Source organism: Corvus moneduloides, chromosome 18 (assembly GCF_009650955.1).
Source record: "Corvus moneduloides isolate bCorMon1 chromosome 18, bCorMon1.pri, whole genome shotgun sequence".
Classification (NCBI taxonomy): Eukaryota; Metazoa; Chordata; class Aves; order Passeriformes; family Corvidae; genus Corvus; species Corvus moneduloides.
In genome coordinates, this window is record NC_045493.1 from 7,254,094 (window position 1) to 7,281,141 (window position 27,048).

Consider the following 27,048-nt stretch of genomic DNA (forward strand, 5'->3'; position numbering starts at 1 on the left):
AGAAACACAGCAGAAAACAGAAACAGCCAAAAGTTTTTCAGATCAAGCCCAGTGTTACCTTGCAATCTACCTCTTAATTAAGGAAGAGGTTTGGGATGCTTCAAAGGGTACAAAATTTCACTGAAAAAGCCACCACCTCAGCACTGAGAAGAGAAACAGCAAAGCCTGTCCAGGCTCAGTACCAACCTCAATGGCCTCCCCCCAGGATTATCTCTGTAGCCTCCTATTCAATGCTGTTTAACACACCACAGCACACATTTTAGCTGCTAATTCAGCTCTCTGGTCAAAACAGGAAACAGAAGCAAACAGATCATTTCTCCCCAGACCCTGATTTCAAACCAGTGATCATTTATTTATGCACAGCAGTGTTCACAAATTCATCCCCAGCAGCCCCTGGAGCACAAAGCTCAGTAACCTGATATGGTTTCCATGAGCCCAAATACAGAGACTGAAGAAAGGACCACCAGAATAAAATAAAAAAAGCAGTAAACTACAAGAGAGTCGATGATGTTTCAAGGCATGTAGCAAGTCTCTCCTACTGATCAGTCTGCCAGTTCTTCAACTGAACCACAACTGAAAAGCCAATTTAATAAACATCTCTCGTTTCAACAGGCAGGACACCACCAGGCATCAAGAAATGTTGCAACTCAGCAAAAAGATAATGCAGTGATCATTGGGTGGGTATAGTAGAGGGATTATTTTACAATTACAGCAACAATGAAAAAGCAATTTATACAGTAACACGCTGATGTACTGGCAAGTGCCTGTCCAAAGGGATTAAGTAAAAAGTCTGACACTGACTACAGACAGAAGAATGTCTTTAGCAAAAGGGTTATTAACTTCCCTAGACAGTGGTATTTCTAAGTAATGTCCTTTAAAGACAGCATCTTGCGTTTAGACCCGTTTTAGGTAACAGAGGCACAATGCACAAGTAAGAAATAAAGATCACTTTGAGAATTCTTATTTACGTAAAGAAAAACAAAAACATATATGAAAAGGCTAGGTCACTTTTCATCACTTCAGAAAGCAAAATACCTTAATTTCTTGGGTTAAAAATGGTCAAGGAACCCCAGAGGTGACACAGGTAGTTCTTGGGGAGCTCCTGCCACAGCAGTGACTTTGACGGAATATTTCAGGAGCTCTCAGCAGGAATATTAGGGAAGCAACCATGAGAGAGGAAGCTATCCAGGAACACCTGGATGGACAGAATGGTTCAGAGCGTCTCTTGCTGCTGAAGCAACACCCCCAGTACTCTTTGGAAAAGAGCTGCTTAACAGAAACTACTTGCAAGGATAACCTGCAGGTATATCAGGCTCCCTTCCAGAGCAGGGAACATCCAACCGAGAGGGAAAAAAACCACCATGCTTCAGAAGAGAAATTCCGGTAGTTCAAAGGGAGGGCAGATGAACATTTTTACAAACCACAGAGCTTTTAGCTCTGGTTGATTTATTAAATGGGTCGTCCTCTTTTTCCTATCACTTCAGGCAACAGTTGAATTATTCAATGAGCTCCAGTTGACTATGTTGTTTCTAAAACACTTGGGCTGCCTCTGGGGAAGGAAGACAAGAGGCGAAGGGGAATAAAAACATGTTTAAAAGTTAAAGAATTTAACAGAAGTGGGTCCTATTCATTTATGAGAAGTCTCAGAAGCAGAGAGGAAGTCAACCATTTCTGCGAGTCTCCTGGCTAAGGAAACTTTTACCACATGGAGAAGCGGAGATGTGCAGCTCAGCTGCAAAGCTCACAGCATGGGGGCAGCCTTGCTGCTCCCACACTAGGCCAAGGGAGATGCCCCTTCTGCTCCCACAAACAGGATTCATGGCTCCAGCCTCAGGGAGACCCACCATGTGTTTGGAAATAAACACGTGCTTTACGCTCTGAACTTTCCCATCCCTAACAGAACTGTCAGAAGAACTTCTCCTGCAGTCCATTTGAGAGAAAAGCAGTTTTCAGACAATCCTTCAGAGGTTATTAATGGCAGTACTTTTTTTTGCCAGCCCAAAGCAGAGTGACTTGAACTGGACAGGGAGAAAAGGAATGAAGCCAGCCTCTAAGCAAGGCAAATACCAAACCATCAGGCTAACAAAATAACATTCTTCTGAACACACCATTTCTCACGGATCACCAGTTCCAGGACTTAACTTCATAGTGGCACGTAATTAATGAAAACACTGTGTGATGGTCATGTGAACAGAGGTTAGTTTTCAGATGTTTTTCAGATTTCAGCAGTAGCAGAAGGGGTTGGTCATGAAGCAGCAGATGAGCTCTTGCAAAACTATTTATCATCTAGCAAGAAGGGATATTTTCTCCAGAGAAGGTCAGCTTGATAGAAGAAAGCCTGTTGACAGCAGGGAATCCCGCTATCATTTGTGCTTGCTCAGTAATCGGAGGTGGATGCAGGAAAACACAAGGATCCATCAGCATCAGCCAAGACAAAATCAAATCAGGAAATACATTAAAAAATTAATATAATCAAAAAAAGCAAAGGACCTGACAGCAAATCACCGAAGCCAAAACCACACACTGTTCTTCACTACACTAAAAAAAAATTTAAAAACCCCAGAACCTGTAGATAATTTACTCACAGAAGACATTTTTACTACTGCTCTCAAACACTTGAAAATCAGATATGTATATTTTAAAGTAAAATGAGCTATCTATGACTTCTTTAAAGATTACAAGAAGTTTACAGGCACATAATCTATAAAGACACAACCAGAGCATTCTGATCGGAGTAAATCAGACGATTCCACATGGCAACTGATGCTAAATATAAAGATTAAAACCAGAATGCAGCATCAACAGCTGATAAGAACTTTGGAAATGTAAGAATGGTAAAAGCCAGCAAAACACAAGTCAGAGCAAATTATTAGCGGCCCAGAACTGGGCCCTGTACATCTGCCAACCCTGTCAAGTTTTGTGGGCCAAGCACCAGTACTGGATATTGAATTCTCTCTCTTCACCCTCAGGAGAGTTAGGGGAAATGAACAGTATATACTCACCAAATTTATCTTCCCTGAAGAATTCCCATTTCTTTCAAATTTTGTCTTGAACCAAAACACTCCATCCCAACTGCTGCATTGTCCTGCGTACCTGATTTGTTTCTTCCTACTAACTCCTACATGGCTTTGATTACAAAACAGGGAAGATCAATTTTCCAGTTATCTCCTAATATTTCTTCCTGTGTCTTACTAAAATTTCTTCCCAGCTTCTTCTTTGCTTACCGTTTATCTTTTGTACAGATGAAGTCTGTCCGATCCAGCAAGTCCAGGTTCTCATTACTGCAGAAATAGCACTGATGCAGGAATTTTAAATATGTGGGTTTAGTTGGTACGTGCTCATTGGGATAACTGTGAATGCAGTGTAAGAATTACTCATTGCAGTGATTTCAAAAGGATACTTTAATAGCTTTTTGCAAAAAAGGAAGTTTGAGCTTCTGAATCACCTATGTAAAACAATCAAATCTGCCTGGTTTTTTTCTGAACTAAGAACATAGTCTTTTTGTTCTATTCCAGTAAAGCTGCTTCATTGTAACCGGGCTTATTGCACAATGCCAATTTTCAGCCTCTAGTGTCATTGGGAAATTCTCACTCGAGTAACTTCCATTCAGTCCTAGCCAAGAGCATTAGAATTTGTATAAAGCTGACGTGCTTTACCCAGAGAACAGCACCCAACCAATCCATTTCAAACAATCAATAAAGTTTACTATACAGACCCAAAATTCAATATTGAGGACACATCTTCGAAGTAATCTAGAATATCATCCCTGGGAGAAAACTACTCACTAAAGCCACCTCATTTTAATGTTAATTTTGCATTTTGTTTCGGTTTTTTTTAAAATAAGCAAACAAGATTATGACAGAAATTATGCAATAGACAGAAAAGCGGCTTATCTAAAGTAAATAAAGCCTTCTGCTTGCAACCAGCTGACAGCATTTGGTATTTCTCTCTCCTTCCCTCCCCCTCTTTAAGAGCAACTTTTCCAGTTACAAATCAACTTTTAGAAGAGCTTTTCAGGTGAGTAATGACTCCCTTCTTGGTGTGGTCATTCTCATGGCACCACTGAGCAGGAAAATTGATAGGACGTGGTGCAAATTTGACAGTGAGCAGTTCAGACACTGAAAGCTGCTTAAACTTGCACAGATTTTTTTTATCTTCACTTTTTGGAACATTAGGTACATTATGGACAGCAATGCGAGCTTGAGATGCACCAATCAGTAAGCTCAGTGCAACCCAGGAAGATTTATAGAGTTTCTATTCAAGTAACTCCATCTTCCTCAGACTTTCAGAAACATCACTTCATCACACAACCTTGAGACAGCCCCCCTGAAGATGTCTTGCATTAATCAAATGATGCAGCACCAGCAGATAAGGGGCTGCCAGTGGGTTTTTAGTGACAAAGAGCACAGGGGTAAGATACTCAGGAGGAGTAACCTCTCGTCCAAACCTTCTCTACAGACCAATCCTCTCAGTAAGTTACAAGTGGTCACATTTTCTCCTGAAAGCCATCAGATGAGGAACACTGAGGGCAATGCTCCAGGGAGAAGATGCCTCACATCAGCCTGGGAACAGAGGAAGTTGCCTGCAAGAGCTCCCCAACAACCAAAGCAGAACTGGCAGGGTGTGCTGGCAGGCTGAGCCTGTGCACCTGCAGTTTCTACAGCATTCACAGTTCTGCCGGCTCAATCTCTCAGGTAACCAAGGACTCCAGGCTACACCTGACAGCACAAACAGCCATATCCATGGACACTCTGACATACACATACTACCAGATCAACTAGAAAAATGGAAAGGACAGAGGCACCATGGCATTCAAATGAGAGCTTTCAAACCTGAAATGCAACCACAAGTAGTCACAACAGCAACCTAACATTGTTTCCAACAAGCTTTAAACAGGAGCATCACACATTTATCTACAAATTCCTCCCATTTATTTTTTTACTATCCAGAAGAAACATGTCAGATGTCCCATGTACGGTGCAAAAACTCCTACTGGCTGTACTTTGTGGGCAGTGTTGACTACGTATGTCTCATTTGCCATGTCTCTTACCACCTACTGAATACACAGGGATCAGCACCTGGACTCCTCACTGTTTCTGGCAACACAGACACCACAAAAGGTCCAATCTTCAGTCCTGGAGCCACAAGTGCTTCTGGCACAGTGCCTGCTCTCAGCCCACATAGGGCACGTATTATTTACTTTGTCAAAATGTTCAGAGACTTTAAGCTACCCAAGGACTGTCCACTTGTCTGCCCACAGGGGAGAGGAATGAAACTAAGTCATTAATTTCTTTCTTTCTAAGGAAAGAAAAAAAGCCTCCTACAGCTGTTTCGTCTCTGCTTTGTGAGGAACATGCCCAGCTGAAGCGATTCCACCAGAGGCAAATACCCTGAGCCTTCAGCAATTACATGAAGGGGAGTGAACAGGGGGCAACTCTCCAAGGTCTAGATCCCTGAACGGGGCAAGACATTACGGGGTGTCCCAATACGCTTTTCCTCTTTACGTTGTTATCTAAAAAATCTAGATTCAAATCATCAGACTTAATACTTTTATCGTTTCAGATTTTGCACAGAGAAGTCTTGAAAATCACATCACCCACTGGAAAGAGTAATTTTTGGTTGACTTATCCCAAACTTCAGAGAATAACTGTTTCCTGATATTCTCACAGAGGTAGTCAGCAACACACAGAATGCCACATTCGTTCTCCACAGCTGAGCTAACGGACTTTTCTGCAAAAATCACACTGAAGTAGGATTCCCCAGGACAAAAGCCACTATGGAACCCTTCTTCAGCCTGATGATGGGCCCCAAAGCTTGCCCTGACTCTCGGCAGCAAAACGAGCTTTACCCTTAAGAATGTGTGGACTTTTTGACTAATTTTTTCTGTTTAATAAAAACAAGGCATACAAGATGGAAGGTGGAGAGAGGGTGGACAAAGCAAACAGTCTAAGATCCTTTTTTAGACTTTTTTTCTGTAGAAAAATAAACAAACCCAGGAAGCCTAATGGCATAGGAGGTTCTAACTGTTCTCTGTAGACCTTCCAAGCACAAGAAAGACAAACAAAGACATTAATCTGGGCAGTAACAATGCCAATAACCACATTCCAAAAGCCGTGGTGCAGTTAAGGTGCCTCACTGCTGCATCAACACCACAATACATCACGGCAGATAAGAAAAGGGGAATTGGAATTCTCCAAACCTATGGGAATGGAGATCTTTCATCAATTCCAGGAAAGATCAGGGAAAAAAAAAATCTTAACCTTTCTCCACTTGATTAGCACCTGTCACATTTAAACGATGACAAAAATACTCTTTCTGTTCCCTTAAAATCTGGAAATTTCACAGGGAGTATTTCCCCAGCAATGATCCTCCTGCACTTGGCTCACTAGTCTCCTGTCATTCCAAATGCTTCTGGAAACATCAGCAGGATCCAGATACCCCAATTAAAAGCTGGCATGTACTCAACTGCACTGTTGAACAACCAAATGTTTGTCCTTCAATTACTGTCCAACAACTCCCTCTGCAAAACTGCCCCTCCAGCATGCGTTCTGCGACAGGCAATAGTCGATTTGGGAAGTCTGCGATAGTTTTAAATAAATGTATCGCCTTCCTAACGAAAACAATGAAGTTTTTCTAGGCATAGTACAATCAATTTAGTTCTGTTACTCATAAAAGCTTTTAAAACCTGTCTCCAAGGCTCTCCTAGCACTTCAACTATCTTATTAGATAAAAGCAGATCCTAAGAATTTGATTGTTTTCCTTCTGATACAACTGTCTCCTGTCTTCAACCCCCACAGTCAGAGCTACTGAAGGAGGCACTGCCATTAACTGAGGCCTCTTCTTCAATAAAATCCACAGCATGAAAAATGCAGAAACAGGTCACTTGGAAGAGGGGGGTCACAACCACACAGAGCTTGCAACAAACACGTAGACCACGTATGGCAAAATAACGGTACACAAAGATGCTCAGCCTTTTCTACAGAGCTCTGCACATCATTGCTCTGACTCACGGTTCATGAGGCTCACACAAAATGTCTGTTTAGGAAAGAGCACCAAGTTGAACTTCGGAAGAGACAAGCAAAAGGAAAAAAGTCAACTCCTACATATTAAGCAATGGAGCTAGCAGAGACTGGGCACCCACTACAGCAGAAAAGGCCTATTCCATTTACCTGCTGTTACTTAATTCACAACTGATTTATTTACATGAGGTTTTCCTTAACAAACAACATTCAAGTGGAAGTCATAAGCAGTTTACTTGAAAAGACAACAGGCAGCACTGAACTACAACATCTCCTAGAAGCTAAAGTAGATATGCCTTACAACCTTTTCTGAGCTGGTCATTTGAACAGAGGAGTTCTGGAAACAAACAAAATACCATCAAAATCATTACTCTGGTTCCTCTTCGCTCCATGAAATAAACTTCCACCCTTCTAAAACAGCTGACTGGTTTTACCAGAATCATCTGAGCTTAGCACCTTATGATGTTTTAATTTATTTATTTTTCAATGGGATATCCTTTGAATTTTTCAGCATCTTGGCATGCTTGGTGGTTGTTTAAAAATATTTATCAGAAGACATGCCAGCCTGGAAAGAGAAAAATCGTGTGCGATCTTATCAGTGTCAATAAATACCTCAAGGGATGGCGCAGGGAGGATGGAGCCAGTAGTGCCCAGGGTAAGGACAAAAGGCTTTGGGCACAAACTCAACCACAGAAGGCTCTGTCTCAACACCAGCAAACACTTTTTCACTGTGAGGTTGACTGAGCACCAGCAGAGATTGCCCTGGCAGGCTGTAGAGTGTCCATCCTTGGAGACATCCAAAAGCCAGCTCCAAGTGGCCTTTCCTGAGCAGGGAGTTGGACCCGATGATCTCTAGAGATCCCTTCCAACCTCAGCCGCTTGGTGATTCTCTTGCTCCATTTTACTCACCAAAATATGTCCTACTGTTTTTGAAATTATAAATCTGCATTCCAGTTCCTCTCCAGACACTCCCCACCTAAAGCAAGCCGACAGGGAAAAAAAAAACCTCAAAGCCTTTCTGAATTGCCTCCCCCACATTCAAATCTACAGTGGCCATAAACTCATGCATAGTAATGATCAGCTTTACTTGGGGCTAAATAAACAGACTTCACTCAGAACTGCTTTCTTACTGTAGCACAGAAGACCATGAGTTTCCTTTTGCTTATCAGAGAGGCAAACAGATATAAAAATTAGTCTGGAACTTTAGAAGAGTTTGTCTTCCGGATATCTACCCCATCCACAACACGTCTGTCCAAACAATTAATATGCCATAATCTTAAGTGATACAAATTAAAATAAGAAATATCAGTTCCACACAGTTTAAAGCATCTCACTGTATTTTCAGGCATGGTCTGAAAGCTACACTCCTCAAAACGCCAGGAGCACTGATGTTCTCCCTCAGATAACCCCAAGATACATTCCCTGCTTTCCTCATCGCAGAGCACGGTATCCAGGAACTGTGACCTGCGTACCTTTATCTCAGTAACAAAGCACTGACAATCCCTCCAGAATTCATTCCTTCAAGGGAAGGAGCAAAAGTTCAGAGTTATCTTTAGGAGATGTGCTAAAGCCTCCCCACTCTGTCTCATCTCCCCACTCCCCAGCTGTATCGGATGGCCTGGCAAAGCTGTCTCTGCTCACCTTCAGGTGTGATCCAGCTAAAGGGATCACTTCAAGAAGTCAAAGCATGCAAACGTACCCTTCAAAATCTCCCTTTTAAAAAGCTCCTTAAAATCCGTCTCTTCATCAGCTGTCACTGTAAAAACCTCTCCACTCTCTGCCTATGTGACCTGACTTATTTAAAGAACAGGTTTCTGAGGTTCCTGTCTGGCAAATCAACCCCCTTAAATCAGGCACCTCGAATGACATGGTCCCCACTAGGGGTAAAAGGCATGTTCCCATGTATGTTCTTTATACCTGCAATATATTCCTAATACTCTAACAGATATCTATCTGCTCTCTGTCATACTCTGTGCTTGTTTAACCTTTCCATCATTGTTGTCTAGAATTAATTCCATGTAATCTCTGACAGACTGTCTCCATGGTACTGACACATCGCTCCACATTATTATATGGTGACATTCAGAGCCACTTCATGAGAAAAACAGTCCTCACTTAGATGCTAAATCAGCAGCCATAGTATGCTCTAATGTGCTTCTCACTAAATTGATCCTTGCTACTGTCAGCCACAAAAATGCAACTGATACATTGCACCCAATCTTCATTCATCACATTTCAATTAAACTTCAATAAGACTGACTTCAAGAGCACCACCATTATCACCAGATGGCTGAAAGTTCAACTCAGCACCAGCAAGCATAATTTGCTGTGCCATCAACACTCTCCATTTAACAGCCTCCTGCTCCTGTTTGGTAGCAACTCACCGGCCCCTAAAGCAAGAAACCCCAAAGATAACCCAGATCTTGGCTCTAGTCTGACAGTTTGCAGCATTTAAGCCACCTACAGGGCCCTTGTGCAGTGTGAAGATACCATTGAGGAATGTGAAGAACAGCAGAGCCTCCCATCTCCCTGCTACGAAGTATTTACATGCTGATGTGGATGCTTTTTAGTTCTGGAAAGCTTTTAAGGAAGCTGAAACTTTCAAAAGTATATTACAAGTGAGGCATTGAGTAGTTCCCAAACCTTCTTGATAACCGACAGCTTTCTGCACTTAGAAAGTTCAGTGAGCTAAAAGGGAAGAAATATTTAGCTATGTGAATTAGTGTACTGTCCCTCCAAAATACGGAGTACTGGGCTACAGAGATTTATCTTCTTTGTATCTTATATTACTTCAATAGTCAGCTAAATATAGAAAAATGGTAATTATTTAGCACATCTTTAAAGCAACAATTTCCCTCCCAATTAATTTCCAGTTCCTCAGATTAATTATCTACTCAAATTTTCTTGACTCACACACTGCAAGAAGCTGAACGTGTTTCCTGTAAATTAAATCACCTTCAGAGATAATGATGATCCTAAAAGAACTTTCTAAGCAAAGAATCCCAAGTCCATTCCACCAAATCTGCTTGGATGGGGAGAAGGCAGAAACTGATGTCACCGGACAGTAAACTCTGGAGCTTGAACCCAAGTAACAAGCTGATTTCACTTGTCCTCAGGGTAAATGACCCCAACATAATAACAAGTAGTTCCGGCCCAAATAAGAACGAAACTCTTCCCTCCCCACAAAAAACAGGGATCATCATCATTGCTCACAACATCAGCCACTGTGGAGCCCTACTCAGGAGCCTTAATGTCTACTAACCCTGCAGACACTCCAGACCTATTTCTGCCAAGTTTAGTGACAAAGCTCCTGTAAATTTCTCTAATACATGATTGAAACTTGGGAAGAGAAGCAGAAAGCAGAGAGATCAAGCACTGCCTTCCTGATACCAGACCAGAAGTACCACCAGGGCAGTGCAATGCATGCTGCTGCATTCAGGACCAGGCAGAAACCACACAGACCTTTCTCCACCCAGAGCCAAGAGATTAGTTCCAACAGCTCAGATTATTTTCTTCTCAGCATTTCTCTATTCTCCTACCCTGTGGCCTTATCCTAGAAAGGGCAGCGTTCCAAAAGCCAAGGAACAAAGCAAGAGAGGCACTTCACCTCTGAGGAGGGCACAGAGCTTCCCTGCACTGCAGAGCCCCTGCCCTGCCAGGGGGTACAGAGGTGCCTGGGCAGAGACTTTCCTGTCACAGGACACACTCCTCACCCAGCTGTGACAGGACTCGCCCTGAACCTGCATCTGAACCCACCTTCATATTTAATCCAATCCTCTGACGTGCACCTGCATGGCTTTTGTCTCATGTTGGAGGCGTGAGGGGGCAGAAGATTCTTTTCAGATAAGAGATTACTTCAGCATTGTACAATCAGAAGACAAGGAAAAAAAAAAAAAAAACACCGCACTACTCAAAGCTCTGTCATTTGAGCACAACAAAGGGGAACTTTTAGAACAAAGCATGTCTGAAATCAAATATCTGCTAAAAGCTTACACATTTCAAGCCTGTCTAGATTACTAACTAGGTCTAAGTGGAAATGCACAATCAGACAACAGAAAGAAGGCAGGGTTAGCATTTAGTGCAATGATCTTATGAAATATTTAAACAAAGCATGTGACCACTGATAATATGCACTTTGATTGAACAATAGGCTGTGCAAATAAACAACGTAAGGCTTTGGGTTTTTCCCTCCAAACCTCTAGCTTAAGGCTATCTGTGGGGCAGGGAAGAAAGAAAGAAAAGTTTAAGAAAGAAAAACCAAGCAATATACACAGGGACACATTCCAAATTTGCATGGTACAGTCCCTGTAAAGTATATTTGTAATACTATGCACTTTCTAGTTTAAGAACAGACACATGTACACACCAAGAGGTTTTGGAACCTTTAGGTTTTTGAGGAAACAACACAAGAGGAAGGATTCTGCGGAGAACAAAGCTCTCATATTTACCTCCAGTCAGCAATTTCAGCAAGCTGTTTCTCTGCTGAGGCTGGACAAACCCAAACAAATCCATGGTTTAATTATTGATAAAGCCCCCACCCCAACTAAGGCAGGCAGGCAGCTGTACAAGAGTATAAACACATTAAATTACAGTACTTTATTATTTTTCATTCACCTGCTTAAAAATCAAGCAAAGATATTTTTCAAAAATTAGAATACCAGAAGCAGACCAGGTAACAGGACTTAACCTCATTTATCTTCCGAAACACACACTTCATCTGACCACAGCAGCTACTCATGAAACCACCCACGGACAAAGCTTGGGTAGGCTTCCTTCCTGTTCCAAACCCCACACCAGAAAAACTCCAGGAAAATTAAGCCAGCAGTGATAATTTCTCCTAAGAAACACCCAATCAGAGATAATAATTATTTGCATGCCTTGCTTTACCCTAACAGACTGACATCAGGCAAAAACAAGTTCTACAGGACCTCCTACAGCACACCAGCAGTAAAATTCACTTGCTTACCAACCCGAGAGCAGGGGAAGGCTTGTGTCCCGGAAATATTCCAGGTACAGAGTGTGACAGATCAAGACTTGGGGAAAAAGTGTGATGGAGGTTAAAGGCTCTAGCTGTGAGTTTATGAAATTCATGTCAGCCTAGGGACAGGCTGAAGCAGGAAAAGTGGCTATGAACTGCACGCTCAGTTCCAGCCAGCACTTGGAGCACTGCATTGAACTGCACTGTCTGGACACCATGGCTGACCCATCCCTCAATGCAGGAAACTCTGTCTCCTTTTATCTAGGGGCATTCAACTCTTATCAGAAAACAGCTAGACAACTGGCTACTGTTAATTTGTGTTAAGTGAGGAACTCTACACGAGGAGCAACGCTCAGGCTTTCTAGGAAGGTAACTCACGATAGCTTACTTCAGCCTTGGTAAGTAGTGAAAATACAAAACCATTTCCTATGTTAAAATACAGCAGATCCTATTCACGCTCAGAGGAAAAATATAAACAAGAATGCAACATATAATGCCCTTTGTCCTCCTCAGTCTACCTTCATTACCACTCCAAACCCTTGAGAAGACTTTAATTAATGTCTTTAAGGTTAAGAGTGACCCTTTGTAAACAAACGTTCTTGTACACATGCAGTAAGTTTGATCATCACCATGACCACCATCAAACACTACATGGTTTCCATGAAGGAGCTGATGTTATGCAAAAATCCAAAAGATAATGAAGACTCTCTTTTCATAGATACTATACCTTGTATGCCAGCAAAACACTGTACCAGCTTACACAGCTGAGAAGACAAAGATGAGTAACAGAAAACACAGAAATGTAACTAGAAACAAATTCTACTCTGAAAATTTGTACTTTTAAGGTATTTAGACCTATAACACTGACATTTATCCATAAGCTGGAGTGGGAGTCTACACCCCAATGAAACCTTCGATGCTCCAGATGTACCTGCAGTTGTTCTCATCTGCACATCTGCAGGTTAAAAACAAATTAAATCACAAGTTGGTATTCTGAAGCACAAGTTTTCCACTGCATTTGTGGCTACTGTGTACATTTAGGCTCTTTGCAAAACATTTCTTTAAAGTGCTGCCTATTGGACACAAAGCAGAGACAAAAGCTCTAAGAAAGTTATGTAAATTCTGGCTAATTCCAATACTGGTCAATCATGTATCTTATTTGAAAAATGCAATCAATACTGGAGATACAAAATATTAAAGAAATACTTAAGGCAAATATCTCTACCCCTCACAACTACAGGATGGAGCTGCATGGTTCTGCCACTCTTGCTGGATTTGTCACTAACTGCATCTGAATTAAACCCCGGAGACTTATGAAAAATTGATGTTATACCAGGACAACTTCTTCCTTGAGGCTTCCCCCCCAATAAAGTTGAAACACCTATGCTATTTTTACAACAATAAAATAATTACTTTTCTGTTACTGGAGTTGCACAGGACACCTGTGTCAACAAGGCAAGGGGCTAAAACTGTCATAAAAAAGAGCAGGGCAAGATTATGACACTGAAATCCCAGGAGGTGACCAACATCTTACTTACGGGAAGATTCATTCAAATTTCATCAACCTATTGAATGAACAAGGTAGGCAGAAAGAATGCTGGTATAAAAGGGAAATTAGTGATGACCTGAATTTGAAACACAGCAATCGCCCACACAGAGACTGAGACTCACAACGCCTCTGTGCTGCCCGGATTCGTCAGAGAAGGCTGCATTCTGGGACATGTCAATTAAAATTAAGAATGAAATAACTCTGTGCAACGGTGCTGAATGGCATTTTCTCTCAGGAGACCACAAGTTCCTACTGAGATTTCAGCTGTGCAATCAGATTTCCATTCTTAACTCTTTCATTTCCAATGCAATTGATCCACTCACGACACTCTTCCCTTTCCTTCCATTCTCAGCTAAATCCAAAGACGTAATTTTATAGTCCTGGACCTACCTGTAGCCAAAATCTGGACTGTACTTCTCCAGAGTTAATAAGACACGAGTTCTGAAGAACACCAGCTCTAAATGGCTGTGGGCACTATCAGAACCAAGTCTAGAAACTCAGGAACAAGATAAAAAGCTGAGAAGTGGCACTGCAGCCCTAGGCTGAAGTGCACTGCTCAACCAGGCAAACCAGGCAACAATTCTGAGAAACTGGACCTCAAGAGTTGCCAGGGCCAATATTTGAGTTTCTTTTATCCAATGGAGAAGTCAGCCTTCATCACCTCACATTACGTCCCACACACACCGCGTGTCCCAAAGCTGCTTCCCAGCAACATGAGCAGCCTGTGGCCAGGCTGGATGGGACCAGGAGCCCACATAATCCTCTGGGCATTCAGGGCTGCATTCCCACCACCAGCACAGGAAATACAATATAGCAAAACCCCAAAACAGAGGGTATCTATTTAGGGTATATTATGAAGTGCTCAACAAAGCCATCTTGACATTTTACCTGCAGAGAAGATGGGAGTTGTATTTTAAGAGGGAAGAAAACTACCTTTTCCCAAATTTTTGCCATTCAAAAATCCACAGGAAATATTAGGGAAAAAAGTAGTTTAAGTGTTGTGTTTCAGTCATTAACTTAATTTTAAAAGGCATTTTTCAAAAACATTTATCTGTAATTTACAACCAGGAGAAAACTAATTCTCCTTGTCCCTTTAAACTATGAATTTTTAGAAGAATAAAACAAAACACTTAAGGGAATTTTAAATACAGGAAGGAGGGATAAGAGCATGGGGGAAGAACCCAACAGATTTCGTAAATATTTTTGTGATTCCAGTTGCCAAAACAGTATCCACATAATGTACTTCAGCCAAGTTTCTCTGAACAAGAAAATTCAAAGAGCAACAATTCATGAAATACACCCACACATTTGCAGCGCATTTATTCAAGCATACACAACACTTCAGCTGCTGTGGACATGACTCTTCCTTCACTATCTTGATTTACATGGCAGATGCTGATTTTACCAGTGTCTCTTTTTCTGGAAGGGTTCTGGAATTCAGCCAAGCTAGGCATGGGTGTTACACATTATCTGCTGTGCCTCTTGGTGAAGACAGCAAAGGAAGAAAATTACATTTTATTTGAGTACCGTAAAGTTTGCCCTGGCACTGTTAAGCTGAAATTTTAAAATGTCAGCTTTGTGGCAATAAGAAAAATAAAACTGATCCCATGTAAATGAAACAAAGATGATTTTGACTGGAGTCTCAAAAATCAAGAAGCAGAAAAACTTACTGGATTAACAGTGTGTCACGCTAGATTTAACAAAACTGCAGGCAGATGCTTCAGTTCCTATTTACACATCAAAACCAGCAGTCAGGTTTTCCAAATTATTCAGCAGATTGACACAGCACTTTTTAATTGATCTCTGATCATATCTGCAGCTGGTGGATACTAGCTTAAAGGTTTGAAAGTCTGACCCTCAATCCTGGTTACCTATATAGCAGCAGTTTCCTCTTTGAAGATTTGGCCCTTGAAGACATGGTAGGGAAAAATAAATTTTTCAATCCAACATATCAAGAAGGGTCACAACTTTTTCAGCAATTAACTGAACAACGTTTTCCCTCTCACTTTGCTTTTTCATACAGCTGATGGAAGATACTTATTTTTGTATGTTAAAATATAAAAGCTGCAACTGTAAATACAAAGGTCCATCACCAGTACATAAAAAATGAATTAGTGCTTCTTTGCACTCCTTGCAGTGAGAGAAGGGTGCAGTGTCACCTTCTGTTTGCTTCATATTTCCTGAATGTTATCCAAGTTAAGTCTTCTTTGCCATCTCCTACATCTAAAATGACTGATGGCTGCTGGTTTTGATGTAATTACAAATGGCTCTTCCCTCCAGAAACAACCTGCTCAAATGAATATTGTACCTTAGAAGCAAAGCATTACCCTTAAAAATTGCCAACGGTGTGCACTAATACATAGCCCTGGCATTACTGTGCCACTGACTGGTGTCATGGCTGTCAACAACAGATGAAAAGCTGAGTAGGAAAGAGAAAAGAAATGGGATGTGATAAGATTGCATCATAAAATACAAGATAAATGTGTCACCATGACCAAGATGCATTCTAACCTCAGGTAATAAAACAACATGTCTTGGTCAAAAGAATTACCCAGATGAGATGAAATTGCTGAGGACAAATGTGAAATGTTCCTCGTCTAGCCCACATTTACTCATGCTAATGTGTAATTTTTAAAAACCCTTGTAAACATACTACAGTCAGAAGTACAGACCACTCCTGTTGGTCAAAGAGGAGAATGAAGAACTGGAAAGTATAATAAGCTTATTAAAACACATGGGCAGAAAACGAAATATATTACTGAAAAACAGAGACAGGAGCTGCAGCATCAGGTCCTGATACTCTTAGAGCTGGGACACAATCACCCTGCAGAAGTGAGTTAACACCATAACCAGCACACTTCAGAAAGTTGCCAAATCTTTAATAAAGATCTACTGACTTGCTTGGCAGTACTAGAAGGTAAGGGAAGGCTTTCTGCACAACTGATTCAGTGAAATTTCATCCAGAAAACAGTGTGGCTAACTTCACCCAACCACGAGCATTAGGAGGCACCCCTGCCACTGTCCCAGCACACTGCCTCCCCTTCTGGGGAGGAAGGCAGAACTTTGTTTCCCTCCTATTTGCAAACGAGCCAGTGGGTTCATCTGTAACAGCATATAAAGGATGCAAAGCACTTCTGAAGCCCTAAACATAGCACTGAGGGCTTCAAGGCATGTGTAAAGCAAGGCATTATGCACACCTTGAATTCCTGAATTTCCATGATTTCAGAATGGCCATTCTGGAATCCCCAGTAAGGCAAGAACGTCACACCAGGAAGGTGCCTGAAGTAAATGATGTCCATGGGAGAACATCAACGTGACCTGATGCAGAACCAGAGCAGCTGCTCAACATAATTTATGCCAATAGAAGAGGCAGTGGTGCCATAAAAGAACTTCCAGGTATCATTTCAATACGAAGAATTAGTTTGGTTTACCAGTGATTAACAAGGATTCAGTAAGGTGCTGATGGAGACATCTAGCCACCCACGTAATCTGCTCTGTAAGTAAGTAGTTTTGTCCATTCAAAACAATTTGTTTTACATTACTGCAATGCAGTACTGTGTGAAGCCCCATTTGTAGTCTTACATACCGGTTTCTTCATCAATCCTTTCTCCAGAGCTACTTGGAATTAACATACTTTCAAAAGGCCTGTGTTAAACTCCTTAAACAAATAACTTTATCTTATTCAAATCTGGAGTTCTCATCTCTACATAACTCTGGTACAGACACTGGTTTGTGTCTTTGTTAAAGCATCACACACCCAACCAGCCGAGGCTCACTCACTGCTGTGCCCAGGAGCCAAAAGGGCCTTTTTCCCCTTAACAGCAAATTCACCTGAGAACTATATCAAAAGAGAGGGATGCAAATACATTCAGATGCAAAACTTACTAAAACAATTTCCAAAAGTTTACAATTCAAACAGCAGAATAATCCTGGTCACACACAGGACCTGTTTATAACTCAGGGCTCTATCATTCATAAACAAGTTGTGCTGCATCTCTTTCAGCAGCTCCTTAATCAATTACAAGCTTGTACTTTGAAAGGACTTCTGAACATTCCAGATAATTCTTCTGATCAATCTTACACTACACACACATCCAGAGTAATGCTACTTAAATTAAATCATCTTCTCATCTCCTCCGCATATGTATTTTTATACTCACACACATATATATAAACACACAGGAAAATACAGTCTCTACAGTATAAAAATAAGCCCTCACTCTGGTTTCATTACAGACTTTCAGTAACATCTCTCTTAACATTACAATAGTCTTGCTGAGAAAGTTTTGCTGAAAATAAAAGTTCAGAGCTGTGCCAAGTGATTTAGCTTGCAGAGGCAGAAATTCCAAAGCTCAAAAATTCTCCAAGTTTACTTAAAACACTTTATTTTTTGAACACTGAGGAGTTGTGATGCTAAGGATAGATGTGTGGGATTAGACAAAAGGGAAAACTCAGGCATTTCAATCTCCTGCTGTAAGCAGGTGCGGGCCTGACTCATCAAAGAGGCAGAGAACACCACTGAAAGTTACGAATTTTCACATTACTGCAGTATACAGGGAGCACTGAGTTCATGGAGTTTCTACCCCTTAATACAACAGAAAAGATTCTGCCCACCCATCTGTAGACACAAAAGATTATGCTGCCCTGAAAAAGCAAGCGCTGCTCATCTGGCTTCTCTCAGGTGCAGACACAGTTGCTCATTCTTAGGCATAAAGGCAAATTAAAAAAAGGTACCAAAGCCTGGCTGCAACTTAATGAGAGACAGAAGACACAAAGGACACTGTGACATTTAAAACTATCAATGTTCGAGTTTCGGTTTTCCTTTTATCCAAGAATTTGAAATACGCCCTCTCTAGCCTCAAGATTCGTTTCAGGGACTCCATTTACTCTTCAAACCTCCACTGGGAAAACAAAACCAAAGAAAACTTACAAGCAAAATCCTGTGTTTCACTTCTCACACGCTACTGAAACAACAGTAGTTTTAAAAAACCTGAAGAATAAAATCTTGTTATTGCTCTGCTCTGTCCTTGGGAAGATCTGACCAAACCAAATGTATACAGGGCTCCCAGGCCAAGGCACTTGAGATATTATATTGTACTGTCACCTTGTTTCACCAGCAAGAGCCCTAACATGAGCTCCTGCCCACATGCTCCTGTTCATCCCTTGCCCTTTTCTTTCTCCCAGTAACTTCATACAGAGCCACTGCTCCTCCCTGTTTCATGCCCAGGAGGGAAGTATGACCCTTCCTGAGGCTCAAACAGCCTGGTTCAGGATGCCATTCCTCTTTTCATGAAGCTGTAGGGTTTGCTTCAGTTTTTAAGCTGGATCAGTTTGCTGGTCTTGCCCACAGAATGAGCCTCAAACACGTGTTTGCATTACCAAGAGGGCACCTTCTTGCACACTCTGGGAAACCAACGGCCAGCAGCAGCAAAGAACAGGATTTTCTGAACCCCAAAGCTGAATCTCCCATCTCACACCCCAGTATCCACAAATATTTCCACAAAGGAGAACAAGCAGTGCTGCAGTCTGAAGCAGGAGCTTTTTAGAAGTTCCCCTGTATTACAGCTGCAGAATTTTGCTAGCACAGAAGAAATAACTTAGAGCAACTGAGGAACAGGGGCAGGAACAGGTAAAGACACACCGAAAATATGCTGAAATCCTTCTATTCAGCAAAATGCCGTGTTATTTTAACACTCAAATGCAAGGACAGAACTTCATCCAGTGGCTCTGATCCTACTCCTACTGAATCAAAACCTTAATTTAGTGGCAGAAATGAACTCCTGGGAGAAGAGTGTTTAATATTACGTGTTTGCAAACAGCCTTGTTATAAACACCCAGTCTATCCAGTTTCAAATGTGGTTGTTTAACATGCTTTTTTCTCCACTTTATCTTCCATAATCAGTACTTCTACATTTGGAAAGACCTTGAGTGCACATACTTGTTTAAAAAAAAAAACCAAACCCAAATGCAACAAAACCCACCAAAACATGTTTTTATTTTTAGTAACTGTAAGTAACTTAAGCAAAAACTGCAGCCAGCCTGATGCTCCATGTACAACACCTCCAGACCTTTGAGACAGGTGGTTAAGCAATACGGCCTCGGGAAGTGCAGTTGCTGGAATGCTTTGCTTGGTATTGGTATTTGCTTGGTCCATCGCTGTTATAAAGCTATGCCCACACAGGCAGTCACACAGAATGGACATTATAGGCCCTCGCACCTCAACAGCTCCAACAGCACTTTTAAAGAACACAGTTCCTACTGAGGCCTTTTCAGAAACAGAACACTTCCATGTCCTACACAGGTGTCCTCCTGCAGCTCCAGGGCTTCCTCCTTATGCCGAAGGACTCAGCTGTGCAAGCTCCTCTACGAGAGGTAAGGGCACATCCTCACATCTGAGTTCTGACATTCCACACCTGAACGAGGCAGTAACTGCCTGAAGAGTTCCAAAATCCACCCTCCTGTAGAGAATTCCTGCCTCTGTGGCAGAGCTCATAGGAGTGTGTGCCTCTGCTCAGTTGCTCCAGTACATAGTTCAATGCCCCAGGGAGTCCCAAATCACGTTCCCTATGCCCAGCTCTGCTACAGAGGTCACAACTGCTGGCAAAGGGATTGCTTGGGGGAACAAGGAGGACTCAATCTCGTAGACTGCTACATCTCTTCGCTCCAAGGTAGTAGAGCATATTAGACCTGTTTCAGGCCGGTCATATGTGAGAATCCATGGGTGAATCCCTACAGAGATCCATGCCAAATCTTACACTCCCCCTTCTTATTTGGTTCTTCTAACATGACTCACCCAACTGTTTGGAAAATGATGATACTACTGCATGCTGCACCTCCACGAACATTTCTTCTACAAGCTTTCCATCGCTGATACAGACTCCCAGCAGGGATGTCACTAATGGATTAACTGCTTTTTCATCTTGCCAGATCTACAATTTCATAGTCTCTCACATCAGTATCATCCTCTAGTGAAAAGCTTCAGGAACAAAGTGCTGAGGAAGGACAGCCTTACTGAGGTCAGTGCCTGAATTCAGAATGTTAATAAAGTATTTTCCAAAGCAAGAATAACAGAGAACTGAAGAGTTTTTGGCAAAAGTCATTTAAAGTGACTTCTTTCCCCTTCACAAATTCATGGCCCCGAGGCAAGCCAGCACTTTAGGTTTCAGATCCAGATCAAAGCTGTATGTGATACTGCATGAACACATATTTTAACAGTTCCAGACTTCAAGATCCTTCTCAACTTCATGAACTCTTTACTTACTTCCAAGGCCATTACAGACTGCAGATACTCGGCACAAACTTCAACAGCCTTCATCCCTCATGAGCAGGACGGGGAATGGCCAAGGGAAGACTCAAGAAGGTGATACCCACCCTCCACACTCATGACCACATTTATGGTTTTCAGCACTTGGTTCCTCTACCAACGCCCTCAGGTATAATGCTGCTTTTGTGGCCCAGAACTTCAGGAAGCCTGACTATTCCCGGCAAAAGCCAAAAGCATGATTAGAAGTTACTCTTCACTCTTTTTAATTACTATTTCACAGCTGTTTTTATCTAAACACAATAGGCCTTCAGTTAATGTGGCAGAAGTCCATTTTAGTATCTTCCCTATCTTTATCTATATGGATTGTACAAACTTGTCATCCACCTCAAAGTCATTTATTCATTTGGTTTAGTTTTACTTAATTGTGATCATTACAGCTAAAGAATTACTTTCTAGAGGCTCTGTAACTGCACAATAAATTTATCTGACAACTCATGGCTTAAAACTACCACCTTTCATTAAGCAAAGCATTCTCTAATAAACTGCTGTGCTACCAGATTGAACAGTTTTTCTATTAAAAGGCCTCAGAATGAATCCAGAACCATTACTCCAACAGAAAAGATAAAACAGCATATCTCTGTCTGATCCTCAGCTATGACAGACAGCGTGAAAATTAAAACCATGAGATTTTTTGTTTTGATATGGAAGAAGAATTTACAAGCTAACTGAAAAGCATGACCTAAAGTGACTAACAACAATCTTCCACTCTCACTCAAGCTCTTCTGCCTACCAACACAGAAAACCCAGAAGACATGAACACAGCTGTACTGCACGGGTCAAAAGACATTAAACATACCCTTTTTTTTTTTACTGTTAGCATTCTGCTCCTTACCTCCAGCTTTTTCCTTTATGTATTAAAAAAACCCAGACAAAACCAAAATCCCTTGGAGCTGCTAACTAGATCTATCTAAAACTCAACAGTCCATTGCATGTAATTTGACAGGTACAGTAGCTGTGGGTCAGGCAATGTGAACAACACCACAGACAAATCAAATCCCTTCCTAAGAAGCCCACAGGTAGCATGAACACAAACAAGCACCCAGACAAACCAGCAATCGGCCATCTCCAGCAGGCAGGACCACGATGCCAGGGAATCCTACAGACAAAGAAATGCTCACTCGAGGGCCCAGATGAAAGGGCTACTTTCCCCTCAAGGGAATCAGCATCCTATTTGCATCATGAAATGATTCAGCCTTCTGTTACTGAGATGGGTGAGTGGAACACAGCATATTAAACCAAGCCGGAGAAACTCTAACAGTTCCAGTGCAATGAGCCTAAACATATTCACAGATGTATTATCAGTGATGTATTACTGTTGCATTTTCTTATTCTAAAGTACTCTGTTTTCAATTATAAAGGCAGAGGAGAAAAAGGAGGATTAAGAAAAAGACACAACCTCATCCTAGTTGGAGAAACAGCTCTACCCTGCCACCACCTGAATTTATCGGGTTTCCTAAGGCTTACGAGGCAGGAGAAGAAGGTTACCCAGGGAAAGCACCTATGAATTACAGCAGCCTACATGATCTCTATTTATTTAAATCTTTGCCCTGGAATACCCAATGACACTTGAAAGTAAAGAACAACATTTGAAATATTTTTGCACCGAGTTTTAGGTCCATTATAATTATTAAGATGACAGCCAAGAGAACTTTATGTTTAAGGTAACATTTAGAGTGAAAAACCGCCGTTATTTCCCTGGTATGTCCAGCAACAAAATCAAAGAGAAAGCCAGGGAACACAGTATGGGAAAAGCAAACATTTAACAAAAGCACAATAGCAAAGCTTTCTCTTTTAAAAGCACTGTTTCTAGCTGTTCATGTCAAAGAGCTCCCTAGATTTATTGAGCAGGACGAGAAGGTCAAAGAACACAATGGCTTGCTTTTTTGGGTGTTTCACCAGTTAACACAACAGAGACAAAAGCAGAATCTCTCTCGAATGCTCTGCTAGAACGAGCAGCTCAGCTTTTGCTCCTAGTTCTCAGCTAAAAATGAAATTACAAGTAAACAATCCCTTCCAGCGCTGACAGCTTTCTCCACGCCACCAGGACCCCCGCACACGCGGCCGCAGAGCCCGAGGGAAAGGACACAAGTTTCGCACTAACCTGTTTGAGTTCCGCAGGCATTTATGCGAGGAGCCGGTCCCGCTGTCCCCAGCACAGAACACCTCCGGCTGCCCGCAGCCCCTCCGCGGACCCAGCCTGCTGCTCTGACAGCCTCCAGAGCCTCCTCCCTCGGCGAAGCTCGCTCCTTTTGTACCCGGACCGGCACCCTCGGCGCCCCAGAGCCCCTCCGCAGCCTCCTTGCGGACTGAGCCCATCCAAGGAAAAGCCTCGCTACACCGGGAGGACCGGCACCGCCGCGGCTCCGGCAGGGGACGCGTCCGCGTCCCTCTCACATGGCTCTGCCGCCGCTGCCCCGGCGCCGGGAGGCTCCGTGCAGGGGGCGGCACTGACGGGCAGCCGCAGCCGGAGCGGGCTGGGGCGGGCCACGCCCGGCGCGCCGGGGGAGCGGCGAGAGGGGCAGGGCCGGGGAGCGGGGCAGAGCTGCCGGGAGCAGCCGCAGCCCGTGCCCGGCGCTCCGGGGAGCGGCGAGAGGGGCAGGGCCGGGGGAGCGGGGCAGAGCTGCCGGGAGCAGCCGCAGCCCGTGCCCGGCGCCGCCGCGCGGTGCCTCCGGCTGCCGGGGACTGCACCGAGCGGCTGCGCGCCCGGAGCCCCGGGGGTTCCCCCGCTTCCCGGCCCGCCTTCCCCGCCCCCGGATCTCTCCTGATGGATTACAGAGACAAAGAGGGAAACCGCCTGTTCCCAGCGTCTCTCAGAGCGGTAACCTGCCGGCTCCGGCGGCAGAGAGCTCTTCCCACAGCGCCTGCCCGGGGAGCGCAGCTGCCTCCGGAATTACAGGGCGGTCTGCAAGAAAGCACAAGAAAGGAAACCTTCTCGCTTGCTTACTTTTTGCAGTTCACTTCGAGATTAATGGCATCTCTAATGCGCCAACACCAAAGAACGATGATCTTCTATCACCGTCTCCTCCCTTTTGCATCTTACATAGGTGCGGTGAGGCTTAGAGCTAAAAAGTACAACTGGCCTCATTTTTTAAAGCCATTCACCTGCCCACGAACCTGTCCCACATTCATTAGAAGATCGCCTGGACAAATTACTCATTACCAAAATGAATGCCAGATGCGCTGTGCCTTGCATCCACCACATTCTGCAACAAGAACTGGGACTTCACACCGTAGTTCAACACGGTTTTCACATCCATCTATTTCTAGTAAATTTGAAGTATCTAGTTTTTAATATTCACTCCTTGAAGAAGGCTGTGAACCTTTATGAAATACCTGGGAAGAAGGAGAGCTTTCCCATACTTCTTATTCTAGGATCTGATCCTTCTTTCTGCCTTTTCCACAAAACTGCAGAAAGTGATGTATTAAATATTTTAAGACATCAGTTCTTAAAAGAAAGATGTAGGTTGGTAGGTGTAAACCAACCTTAACTAAACCTTAAGTGTTTTTCCCCCTGGAGCCACAACAGGGCAAGAGGAGATGCTCAGCCAGCACTGAACCAGAGCCCTGCCCTTCCATGGAAGCTGTTGGCCAGACCTGGGAGGGAGCCAAGGCCCCCCCAGTGCTGAAAATCCAGCAGTGCTTGCAGACACAGCCAAGGGGCAATGGTGCTTCTCCCTCTTCCTACTAGATTCCTGCAGCAAACCAAAGCAATTAAGTAAATCCAACACAGTAACAGCTGGTGACTGAACAATGGTAATTAAGGACTGAAAGATACTGGCATCAAATTAGAGACCATCCCTGGAAAACAGGCATAGTCAAAGACAGGGAGACCAACTACACACCAGGAAGAAAGGTACAATTGAATAGTCTTTAATATCAGAACAGGCACCTTTGCACAAAAGGGTCTTTTCATCCCAGCTTCAGGTTCCCAGAAAATTTTAAAACATCCTTCCAGTGTCACCATAACTAACAGTTAATTTGTATCAATCCTACCAGAGGAACGTGAAAAAGTGGCATCTCCTATACACTCATTTAAGAGTGGAAGAAATGTATCAGATCTATTGAATCCTATTTTCAGCCTTCCTACTAGTGCCAGTGTCAGCACTCCAGATGTATATTAGAGCTAAAGCTTTGTATTTTTGGGGCAGAGAACATGGCAGAACTACGTTACCCAGCTCATCCTAGTTTGTTTAAAAATAAATGCTGTAAAGTTTGACAAGGGCAATGGTAGATGTTCCACAAGGTTTAGCTGAAGTGATTTGCTTCACTGGAGGGAAAAGATGTATTCTATCCACAGGGGAATAATTTAGAGGCAACTGTAGTGGCCATTAATAAAATACGTAAATGCCAAAGCAAAAGGAATAAAGTTTGTATGAATCTCCTGTACTTTTGTAAAGTGCTCTCCCCACCCCTTCTCCTTGTCCAACTTTTCTTCAGTTAACAAACTAAAATAGCTCCACTTTTGTTGAGGCCATGCTGGCACAGAACAGCACCATTCAATTTAGCCATGCACCTGGCTATGTGCCAGACCTTTATACACTGTCAAAGAAAAAAACAGTGTAAAGCTTATATCCATAGGGCACTGAAGGAGCTACTCTTGCATGCAAAGCGACGAAACTGAAAACCTTCCTGGATGGACTTGCCAATTCTTACTCACATAAGAAGTCTCTCATGTTGTAAACCCACAAGTATTTGTGCAAGCCATGCAAGATTAGTGCTGCTGAATTTTGAAGTCCCACCTGCTGGAGTCAGGTTGTTATTTAAAAACATGCTTTTCTTTTAAAATATAAAATGGATGCTTGTAGGCTTTCTCGTTGTAAAGTAAATTTTGAAAATGTTTTGACTCAAAGCTAAAACTTTTGGGTTTTTTTTTTAAGGGCAAATTACATCTCCAGTCCCCTTAGCCTCTTGCAGTATTTTACCAGCTCTTATAATTCTGAATGCTGAGATTTGGCAATGTGAAGTCAAAGTACCAATTACCTAAAAAAGAGTTATGGATTAGATCCCTACTGAACTTCCAAATTCTGGCAACACACACTATCCATTAGTATCAGACTGCTGACTACATCACAACCTTCCCCTCTTTTTTTTTAATGAACCTTAAACTCTTAATCTGTCACATTTTTTCCCAGCTGCAAAAGCAGGGTGAAAACCTTCTTTCTTCTTGCTGAGAAATTAAAAATTTATAAATAGGAAGGGATTAATTCTTTGGAAGATGGAATAGTATAGTATCTCAGCTGAGCTCTCTTTTCTTATTTTCCCCATTACCCTTAAAAAATTCCCCATCACTAGTGCTGCTCTATAGATTGATCTGCTCTCAGAGGCAGTAAAAAGGGAATGGTTTACAGCTCTGCCTGGGATCATAACATATGGCTTCAGTGATATGTAACTTCCATAAACCCAACAGAGCAAGAAGGCACAAGATGAATCAAGAATCCCAGCTAACCATATAGGCAAAAGCACCACCATCACCCATGGCAAGTCTCCGAATTAGAGAGCCTGTATTCATACAGGGGCTTCCATGCCAAGGATATTTTATTGTCCTTCTGTGAATTTCATGCAGCAAATAAACAAGGTAAGTGGGAGATCTAAAGCACAGCACGCTGGGATGTGTCAGAGTGCCCTACAGTAGTGATTTTAATCCAGACAAATGAAAACAGAACATTCTATCTCCGAGATACATTTTGAAATCTTTCTCGGTTAGCATTACCGTCATTTTTAAACGTATTTGAAAAGTTACAGGAGCCCTTCCAAAGCATCTGTACTTGCTCCAAAATGTTTGCGTGACTCTAGCAGGACACGTCCACCCAGATATTTCTAGCATTGCCATGAACATGGCTTTGACAATCTTCTTGCTCCCATACTGCAAGGTTAGAAATTGAGACAAAGCCAGGTTGCCTCAATCAGGGAGCTGTTGTGTTTATATGGAGAATGATTTTAGGTGTCTTTTTTTATTTAAGAAGCCAGTATTAAAAAAGAGGTCTAAAGGACCACAAGACTGAAGAACAATACAGCAAAGAGGAAGCAGACACTTTCTATAGATTGACACCATCAGGCATTTCAGTAAGTTTAGGAGATTTTAATTTGTATACGAACACAGATTCCATCTTGCTACATCTAATATCAGTCAACTCCATTTCATCTAAGTTGTCATATGACAGGATGAGAACAAGGACAG

The 27,048-nt window shown here is 42.4% G+C and overlaps 1 protein-coding gene across 11 annotated transcripts in view; it reads right to left on the reverse strand.

Moving 5' to 3' along the window:
- The window catches only part of ARVCF (ARVCF delta catenin family member), a 258,278-nt gene that overhangs the window by 117,782 nt on the left and 113,448 nt on the right, over window positions 1–27,048 (reverse strand). For 2 of the 11 annotated variants that reach the window (XM_032127692.1, XM_032127691.1), the window contains exon 1: window positions 22,972–23,337. The exons of the other annotated variants lie outside the window; for them this stretch is intronic. In XM_032127692.1, the coding sequence (XP_031983583.1) occupies window positions 22,972–22,992 (21 nt within the window). In that variant the 5' untranslated portion in view covers window positions 22,993–23,337. Of the gene's footprint in view, window positions 1–22,971; window positions 23,338–27,048 lie in introns of those variants that run through there. 11 annotated transcript variants of the gene reach the window in all.